The sequence below is a fragment of the Octodon degus genome, unplaced genomic scaffold (genome assembly GCF_000260255.1).
Source record: "Octodon degus isolate 3935 unplaced genomic scaffold, OctDeg1.0 scaffold00023, whole genome shotgun sequence".
NCBI lineage: Eukaryota > Metazoa > Chordata > Mammalia > Rodentia > Octodontidae > Octodon > Octodon degus.
This window is the reverse complement of record NW_004524599.1, coordinates 19080778-19091282: the sequence shown is the minus strand read 5'-3', so window position 1 is coordinate 19091282 and position 10505 is coordinate 19080778. Positions and strand designations below refer to the sequence as shown.

At 39.0% G+C, this 10505-nt stretch overlaps 1 protein-coding gene across 1 annotated transcript; it reads right to left on the bottom strand.

Moving 5' to 3' along the window:
• Positions 1-4255: 4255 nt before the first annotated feature.
• LOC101564788 (vomeronasal type-1 receptor 4-like) lies at positions 4256-5194 on the bottom strand. The gene has a single exon (XM_004628470.1). The coding sequence runs from the start codon at positions 5192-5194 to the stop codon at positions 4256-4258; it is 939 nt and encodes a 312-aa protein (XP_004628527.1).
• Between the last annotated feature and the right edge of the window lie 5311 nt (positions 5195-10505).

The following is a 10505-nucleotide window of genomic DNA, read 5'->3' as shown; positions in this document are numbered from 1 at the left end:
TGAACTCAGGCCCTTGTGCTTGCCCAGGAAGAGCTTATTCTACTGAGCCATCTCCCTGGCCCCATCTTGTTCTTACTATCTATAATTTCTAATATTTTATTAAGTAGTATATGCTCTTTAAAATACTTTTTTAATAAAATACAAAATAAAAAAGAAGAAAAAAATTAAGTTTTATTGAAAGTGATAATGTTTAATAATTTGACCAATCTTGCATACACATAGCTATTAATCTGAACAATAGTTTTGACAATAAAAATATGCAATGTAACAACTATTGTTAAATTTTTATTTTTGTTTTGAAATTCTGTACCATATGTATTTTTGCTTGCTACTATGATTCTGTCTTTGTTTATGCTGTTTTTACTTTTTAAAATAAAATTCAAAGTATTAGAAAACCATAGTCTTTAATACAGTGAGACAGAATACAACTTTTGTGTCAGCAGCACATGAAAATTTCTACAATATAAACTCTCTTAGGCCAGAATACCCAGTAAATAAATGCGAAGGAATTCAAATAATCTCTCGAATACACTTAGATTGTGGTCAAATGAAACTAGAAATGGACTACAAAAGAAAGCGTGCAAACAGAGATTACATAACACACTACTGAACAATCGGTGGATCACAGATGTGAAGTTAAAAATTTCCTAGAATGAGATGGCAATGACAGCAGCATGTGGCAAAATGAATGTGACAGAATTAAACCCGCTCTGCATGGGAAGATAAGAGCTGTGAACACTTGTGTCACAAAGATAGAGAAATCTCAAATAAATAACCTGGTGCATCTCAAAGTCATGGCAAAATAGGAGCTATCGAAATCCAAAACTTGTAGAGATCAAGACGTAGTAGATGGCAGAGGAACGCGAAGCAATTAAATAAAGAACAACTTACAAAGGATCGGTGAGTTAAAAAGTTGGTTCTGTGAAAGCGTGAGGACACCTAATGAAGAACCATCTGTGGAATTTTTAACGTGTCTCGTCTAAAGACATACACAGTGGAGCTTTTTAATATGCTAGATGATGTCACAAATGCTAAGTGATGTATTTGTCTTTCCCCCCTTTTTGTGCAGAACTGCTTTTCCAAAGGTTTTCTTAACGCTTACCTCAAAAATGTACATTTTTATCCACGTGCACTTTGGAATGATATTTATTTCAATATTTGGATGATTAAGGCAGGATTTTTCCTTAGAGGTTATTATTACTGCAGATAAGTTTACATCCCTTAGCTTATACTATGACTTCTAAGCCTCTATATTCATCCTGTGAGGACTATAATTGCTACAAATGTGTAACATTATGAAAATAGGCTCAGGAGACCAATCTTCGAACCAGCTGTCTTCTCATGATCCTATACAGACTGAAACAACACTTTTCTGTGGTGCTCTTGAGATTTCTCCTATCAAAATGCCAGGCTGGCTGATGAAGACTTATACTGTCTTTGCTCTGCTTGCCCTACATTTAAAAATAGGTCAGGAATTTCAGGAAGTCTATAGAGTTTGAGAATTGTCTGTTTCTCAGGAATTTGATTTATAAAATAGATATGTTTCTTTCTCTGTTTGACGGGTTTGAAGTAAAAACAGTTCTGTTTGTCATGAGGAGTTCTTGCATGCACACAGTACATCCTGATTCTTTCTACGTCTCTGCCCCATCCATGGCCTCTTCCTATCTTCCATCTCTTTATTTCCTGACTTGACATCCAAAATGGACTGCTGTGTGATGTAGTTCTCTATGTGTTCATGTATAATGTTTGACTCGTGAGAGACTTATGTATCTCCTAAATTTCTTATCACTTTATTCTGTGAAAAAAAATTTAGAACTTTTCATTCTGCCCATTGAAATATACTGTGCATTATCTTTATCTACACTGTACAGCACTCTAGAGAAACCCTTCCTCTTCCATCACCATGGCTTTGGATGCTTTGAGCAATCTTCCCTATCTGCCCTTCCCCGCTCAATTACTAAACACAGTGCTCCCAAACTCCCTCATCTATATCCCACACCCTGAGGTCTGACAGCCTTTCTGGGCCTGACTGGCTGCACTTAACAGAAGGTCTCCATTTCAATCCATGTGGTTTCAAATGATAGGACTATTTCTGGGTGCCATTATGCTGTGTGTGTGTGTGTGTGTGTGTGTGTGTGTGTGTGCACGCACACACACACACACATGCGACACATGTTTGAATCCATATATCATGTGATGTCACATGAGTTGCCATTTCTTCTTGGTGGAAACTGCTTTAAGGAACACAAATGTGCAGATCTCTGAAAAACACATGGATTGTTTTCCTTTTAGCATTTATTTTATTAATATATAAGAATGACACAGAATAGCAAGTCTTATGTAGGGACTTGGGTACCTATAGGTAGTCCATCCTGATCAGTTTTAGTCTCATCTTCTGCCTTTTATCTCCTAATCTGAGCCCTTCCCCATCTTCTAATATTGCCTCCTAAACCTATCCAACTTTCCTTGATCTCATATCTGCATAGACATATTTATGCATGTTTTAATTGTTCATATAAGAAAAAACCTACCACTTTCTAAGTTCAGGTCAATTTGTGTGATATGACAGACCACAGTTCCATGGTTTACTGCAAATGACATAACTGCATTACATTTTATGCCTTCATAGCGTACCCTCATATATACATCACATTTTCTTATCCATCCACTGGAGGGAGAGAATTGAGGTTGTATGAACAGCTTAGCTGTTGTGAGTTATGCCTCCTCATTCCCCTCTATATCTGAGCTGATTTATAGACCTAGAACTCCTGGAATCAGGTACAATGTGGATTCTCATGTGGAGACATGCTACATGACCTAAAATGTACATGGAAATTCTTCCTCACACTCTTGTATACAAAACCCTGCCCTCATCTCCTAGAGTAGTGCTGGAAAACCTTCTAGAGTTTTCAGTGATCACAACAAACCAACTGCTGCTTAAGTGCCATAGGTTCTCCACCCCTGTCCTAAAGTAAATCAATAGTGGGGAAGAACAAATTCACACAGTCCAGGGACTTAGTGATCCCACTTATGGCTGAAAATATTTGCTAAAGACCACGTGTTTCCCTGTGAACAGTCAGATGAGGGGTTTCACAGGATCTGGTGAAACTGGAAGACTTTACTCAGGCCCAGTATTTCTACTATATAATGAAGTAGTACTTAAGAGTCAGCGTGATTTTGTACATAATGTACTCTTGAGTGTTGATTTTCAGATTTTTGTAGTCGATCATGGTTAGTGTTGTGATAAACACTGTACAGCTGATTTTTATAGGTCTTTTGGGGTTTTGGAAACTAGAATGAGATCATTCACCAAAATGGGGGAGTATTCAGGCCTACTTAAATATTACATCAGCTTGCAAGGGCACAAGTCTCATACAATCCACCTTATTATTCTACTTGACTGGTAAAAGTCTATAGACTCTGAATGGTAAAAGCCACTTGGCATGCTACCTATCGTGCATGACAAAGCATCTTAAAAGAAATGTAGAGAAACATTATTGAGAATGGGGCCCCAGTCTCTCTATAGTAACTCTCAAGTTGCCAGTGTGAATATGTGAAATTTTCATAAAGTAACCTAAATTTTCAACACTGTCCACTATACCAGCTAGATAACTGAACTATAAATTCTACAGAAACATTTACATTAGAGGCAACCTAATAAAAACACAAAGATTTATCGAAAAACCAAAATATAAACGGAGTAAAGAATGTCATTGGCCAGTGTAAATCAACGAGACTTGATGTCTTGAAGCAGAACGCAAACTATGACCAAGGTGACGTTTAATCAATTTGCTTTATTTAATTAAGTTTAAAAAATTTATTTAAATCGTCTACAACTCAGAAAAGACACAAAACAATGGAAATCTTCTACCTTTTGTTTCCTTCTTAATGAGTATCTCTCACAGCAAGCAATCACACTCTCAGTGGCCTTTGTGTTCTCCCTAATGATGGGTTTTCTGTGGCTTAACAAAACTTCTACTGAGTCATCATAGCGGCAATCCAATATGGCACAGGTCACTGGACTCCGTATGTTGCTCCGTCTCCTCCTTCTCCTTCAAATTACAATTTCCCACACCCCTGCACAATATCTTGCCTCCTTGCGTCCGCCTCCTGCCCAATCACTGACTGCAACATCACCCAGCCTGCCCCCTAATCTCCACCATTGTCTGACAATATAGCTTAATATTTCCCAGCTACTTTCACTTTATTTTTATCACAAAGAGAAGATGAAAAGTAAGAGATATTTCAAACTTATTTACTGAAAGGATACAGGGGACAAATGTCTTCTAAAATTCCTTCTCCTTCCCTGAGTGAAGCAGCATTCTGTCATATGTCTATCTCTGTGAATCAGTACCAATGGGCTGAGAATTGCATAACCCAGTGTACAAAATTCTCGAACATTTAATATGAGATTATTCTCCAAGAATGAATTCACAAGTAGAGAAAAAATGCAATCTGCCCAATTAAAGAGCAGAAAACAGAGCATAAGAAGGAGAACACTTTGGGCAGCTTTGATCTCAGCAGAAGTTTTGTAGAGGACCTTGGAGCTCCGCAGCTGGAGAACACATTGATGGTGCTGATGGAGAAGAAAGACCATGTAGCCGCTGGCACCGCACATGACACCCTGAGACACAGCATCCCGGAAAGCCATGGTACCAAGAATGATCCATCTTACCTTCTCATTTTCTGGCTGAAAATAACAATAGAAGTCATTTGTGGTAACTTCTGATGTGTTCACATTAGTACTTGTGATGTAAAGGGGTAAGTTAATGTTTGCCAAAAAACTAAATATCCAGAAGAAGGGAAATAAAGGAAGAATGAACCACCCAGACCTGGGCTGGAGCCTCCTCCACCTGGAGTGACTGGGGCTCACGGTGAAGGCCTGGACCACCGTGAGGAGACTGCTGGTGCAGACGGAGAGGCCCCGGGCCACCCGCTCCAGGTAGCACACGACCTTACAGCCTGTGTCATCGAGGAAGTGTCTCACTCCAAAAGCTGCTATTGTCCTTGGAATGCCTTTAAACAGAAGCATTATGATACTTGTGGAGGCCAAATGGATGAGAATAAGGTGCGTGGCTTTCTTCTCAGCGCCCCAATACATGCGTATATGACTTACAAAAATAACGGTGTTCCCTGAAGTGCCAAGTCCAATAAGAAAGGCAAGGACTGTCCCCTTGACAAGGTTCAAAATCATTTCTTATAGCACTAACAGAAAAGGTTGATTCAGCAAACCCCTTTCTGAAGGAAGCATCAGTAATTGTCACATGTATCTGCACAAAATATTTGATAACACAATAATTTTTTGAGTATAAGTGACAGACCTGTTATATGTAATAGTGTGCATTTTTGTAAATAAGATATATTATTTTACTACATGTGCATTAGTCTATGCAGCCTCAAATGTCAACATGAGGGATAACTCAGAAGCCATCAATTTATCCCAGAAGCTGTATTTCCCTCCATACTAGACAACTAATCTACTTTCTCAAATATTTCTATATTCCACCTACATTCAGTTTCCTTCAGCGTTAATTGAGCCCACTTCCCCTGACAGAGCTTCTCCCTGTTTTCATTCTGTCCTGCTCTGATACTCCAATTCCAACATCTCCAGGTCCAGCTTAACCTGTTGCCTACTATGCAATCCCCTGAGACACTTCTGAATCCTGTTTTTCCAGCATCCTCAGCTAGAGTTATGTGTGGCCACATTCTCGCTTCCACGGTGTATCTTGTTTTGGTCAGCATTTCTTTCTGCTTCTAATTTGGGGAGCAGGTCATTTTCCAGGGATTTTTTAAACTTTATTTTTCTACTTCTACATTTTCTGTACCCCAAACTGATTCTGTGATTCAAGGATTATAAATACCCAACAATTTTCCAGCATTCACGATGAAGTCAAAGCGTGTCACTGTCTACAGAGCAACGAAACAGTACAGTTGAGTCAGGTAAAACCCACCACGATAAAATTTCTTACCTAAACATATTAGATGATAATTGGCAGAACCAGAGACAGCGTGCTAGAGCAAGCGCGGGATGGTTTCCTACCAGGCTTGAGCAGAGTTCTAGTTCCCGCAGAGACCTCGTAGCCCCCGAGGTAGCCAGGCTCACTTCTCCGCACGCTAACCTTCACCAAACAGGACCAGGAGAAGGGGGACAATTTGGTGCCATTTGCTATCCTACAGCGATGGCTTTTGAAGAATAAAGCACCCCAATCTGACCATTTTTAGCAAAGTTGGTTGAGACAATATTGGCATAAAAAGAGATCCCTCAAAGACAGGGTCATGATTTCATAATATGAGTGGAAAAATATTTTATTGAAATTTGCAGCCTCTTTTACATGTAGCTCACCCAACTTAGCAAATTATGGAAACTTTAGTTAGTGTTTGCATCTGAGAGCTCCAATTCCTTATTTAGAATTTATATCAAATCGTGGACATTTCCTTCAGAGTACAATTAATTCTGTTGTTGATATAATCCATATTTGCATGTGAGGGCACAGCATATAGACTAGTTTTCTGTGTGCTCACACTCATGTTTGCCATGGAATATCTGAAGTCTGACTTAGATTTCTTTGTCCTAAAGTCTCTGAGGAAATAATCACGCAAACCAGTAGTTGCCTGGAGGTTTGGCACCTGCTGACCTCAACCTGGAAAAAGATATTCAACTACTTCCAAGCAGTCCCCAGCAAAGAAGATTATTCTCCCTTAAAATGCAGCAGAGATAATAGACACCACCACACAAAATATCACAACATTAATCCAGCAGCCTTGGCTATAAATCAGGAAAGGTAATCCAGTTTTGAGTCAAAAAATGTCATCTATTAGCAGCCATTGCACCTCCATACGTGGCAACATCCTGATAGGCCTTTAAAGTTTTCCTGTAAATTTTTTGTTTGTGTGTGTCAGAATATGAGCTATCCTTTTTTCCAACCCTTTTTTTTTTGTTCAAACTCCACAACTCTCATTGATATTTAGGACCAGTTTTGAGGCACATACTAAAGACTCCTGCTTTTTCACTAAGTCAGAATATCAGAAAAGGGAGAAGGCATTCATTTTCCAGGCTGTTTTGGGAAAAGCTATAGTGAACTACTTTAAAATTTAATCCTTGGATTTAGATAGACATTAAATGACACCTGGATCTCACACCAAAGTATTCATTCAGAAAAGAACGTCTATCCTGGGCTATATTCCCAAATATAAAATGAGATTATTGCCACTCACTGAAAGCACTAGGATGCAATTAAAGTGAGTAATTTCTTATTACACTGCTCTTTAAAGAAAAACTATAATATTTCTGCTCAATCATTCTTATGAGTTCTCCTGAGAAACAGGCTAATATTAAATTAATTTACAAATGTATTAAAAGACCAGGCATGATGGCTCATACATACAAAACCAACACTCAGGAAGCTAAAGCAGGAGGAGCACAGCAACTTTAAGTCCATCCTGTGCTACACAGCAGTATCCTACCTCAAAAAGCTATAAATAAAAAACAACACTAATATAACATTGCATGTATACATGTGGAAAATTTATGCAAGGATATAAAAATACAAATCTAAAATTAAACAGAAATGGAAACAGGAAATTTATAACATTAAAAAACATAAATTGAGCTCATTTTGAAATGCAAAACAGAACCAGAAATTAACTTTTCATTTTTTATTCATTTTAATGAAAAAAAAAGATAAAATAGCAGTGAGACAGTTTCAGAACAGGCTAGTAGGACAGTTACAATAATTGCTACATTGCATATTGTTGTCTTCATCATAGTTATTCAGAGGACAAGATAAAGGCATGATATCTTATCTAAACAATATTAGTACAAACCTTTAGTGTAACGACAAATAGAAAAAATGAAGTTATATTAATATGCTGAGCCGTAAAAGGCTCAAGTCCATAGCGTCGGCAATTGCCGGATGTGCTGATAACTCACTGCTATTATGGACTATTGCTCTCGAGTGGGTTATTTTGCTGAACTCAAGCACATACAACCTTTGGACTGGCATCAAATATGAAAAGGTCCTTTAAAAACTTCTCAAAATTTTTAAATTTTAAGACAAGAAATGATATTGATAGAGGCAGCTTTCATATAAAATTCGAGGTAAAAGGAAACAAAACTTTTTGAAATGTGAAAGAGCCGTGCCTCTTTCCGATTCCCGGCACGAACAAACAGACGCTGCCAGCAGCCAGAGATCGCTGGTGCCATCTCACTCTGCACAGAAAGACAGGCGCTCAGCGCTTCCGAGACCTTCTCCTGTGAACTGGGCTCTTCTCATGCTGCCCTGTGATCTCTCTCTCTCTCTCTCTCTCTCTCTCTCTCTCTCTCTCTCTCTCTCTCTTATTTTTTTATTTTATGTATTTGGTACAGACTCTTGTAGCTCGGACCACTAGTGATCTTCCTGTTCAGAGCCACCCCAGTGCTGAAATTACAGGCTTATGCTACGATGCTTTAATTCAGTTACCAGCCCAGCATGCCTCGGGACCAAGGTCTGCACTGCCTGAGTGACAACTGATACAACCCTGGTCCCTGCACTTGTCAAAACAGGCGTTTAGTCTGCTGAGTTATCTCACTGACCTACTCTTGCCTTTTAAAGATCAGAAGCCAAGGGAAGTTTCTTAGCTACCTAGGTGCTCTTCACCAAAGACCCGGTTAGTCAAGAACAATTTTGTACACAAGAGGGATGTGGATGCATTTATTTTATCTTTGGTCTTGAGATCTGGGCCAAACTAGCAGTGCCTGTCTCCCAGTAGTTGTAAAAGGTATCTGGTCTTCTGGGCTGGCTCCTCCATAGGCCAGGCCCTACACAACTTTCTATGCTACTTTTGTCTAACTTTGCTGCCTATGACATTCCCCTCTCTGAACAAGCACCCAGAACTGCCCTAAGGGAGGGATGGGTGGTGACCAGTCTGGCTAATACATCCACTTTGGAGGGAAAATTTCCCGGCACACTTGAGTAAATGAAGTAACCCAAATGTCCACTCACCTTGGCAGCTGTGGGCCTTCTGGTGAGGTGGGGCTCCCTGGATCTTATTTGTACCTTCAGGATAGTATAGCTCGGGCTATCATAACGTGACACCAAAACTACTTCTGGGACAACTGTCTCCTGTCAGGCAGAAGGAAATCTGCAGGGCCTCTCAGTCCCTAATGAATGATTTTCTCTCACCCTCCCCAGTGCTTGTTAGGCTCAGGAGTTAGTTCAGGGTTAATTGGGCCTAATTATTTTTACAGTGGAATGTGAAGCAAAAAAGACAGTGATCGCAGCCACAGAATAAGCCACTTCCCTTTCTGCTAGAGTTCATTGGGCTCAGGGACACAGCAACGATGCTCATGGCTGGGGATTCTGCATTCTGCCACTGAACTTCCAGCTTGGGCAGGAGGACAGTCACCGTGCTCCAAGTGTGCCCACTGCTTGTCTGGGTTCTTTATTACAACTCTACATAGTTCACCTCGGACCATTCCGAAAAAATGGGGCTCAAAAACCTTGAACAGGGCAGGGGAGATGGCTCAGTAGAATAAGCAGTTCCTGGCAAGTGCAAGGGCCTGAGTTCAATCTCCAGTTCCACAAAAAAAAAAAAAAAAAAAAAAAAAAAAAAAAGAAAAGAAAAGAAAAAAGAAAAAAAACCCTTCAACATGCACTCCCCAATTAGGTCTATTTTATGAGGGTTTACCCTTGATTACTTGATTCCTATTACTGTGAAATACACTTTTGTGAAATCTATTATTAATATAACCATTTTAGAAAGTGCCATTTTTTGTTCTTGGTTTGCAATAAAAGCTCTAGGCACAGAACCTGAGTTAGTTATCAATTTACATATAAAAGTATAAATACAATTCTAAAACTTAAAAATTCCACATTGTGAAAAAAACTTTTTCCTTGCTTCCTTTTCTGAACACTTTTAAAAGAAATTTTGCAATTTGTAGTTTTTCTTGACCCTTTGAGCTTTATGGAAATCTTGTGGAACCTAAATGATGTTGCCAGTGTTAAATGAGAAAATTAATTTCTGAGGACACAGAGCCCTCATTGCAAAGCAATTCTGAGGCGATATCACTCCCTGCACCTCAGTTATGTGAAATAGCAATGGTCGCAGTTTCCCGGGCAACTTGATCCAAGATGTCCCTCTCTATTACAGTAGAAGAGCTCCATTTCTTCATTTTCACAAAATGAAGAGCAGCCAAAATATTTGTCTTAAAATTAAATTTTATTGAGAAAGAAATAGCAATGAAACAGTTGTAAAACAGGGTAGTAGGACAGTTACAATAATTAATGCAGTGCATATTGTTGTCTTCACAGTGGTTATTCATAGTATAAGATATAGACATGATATCTTGTCTAAACACTACTAGTACAAAGTTTCCTTCTCATTGAGCTAAGAAAAAGTAGCTGCATATCTATTCTAACTATTTTTGTACATGCAATTGCCGGATGTGCTGATAACTCACTGCTATTATGGACTATTGCTCTCGAGTGGGTTATTTTGCTGAACTCAAGCACATACAACCTTTGGAC

Excerpts from the sequence above, each read along its gene's own strand:
- LOC101564788 (XM_004628470.1), bottom strand. The coding sequence starts at position 5,194 with ATGATTTTGAACCTTGTCAAGGGGACAGTCCTTGCCTTTCTTATTGGA.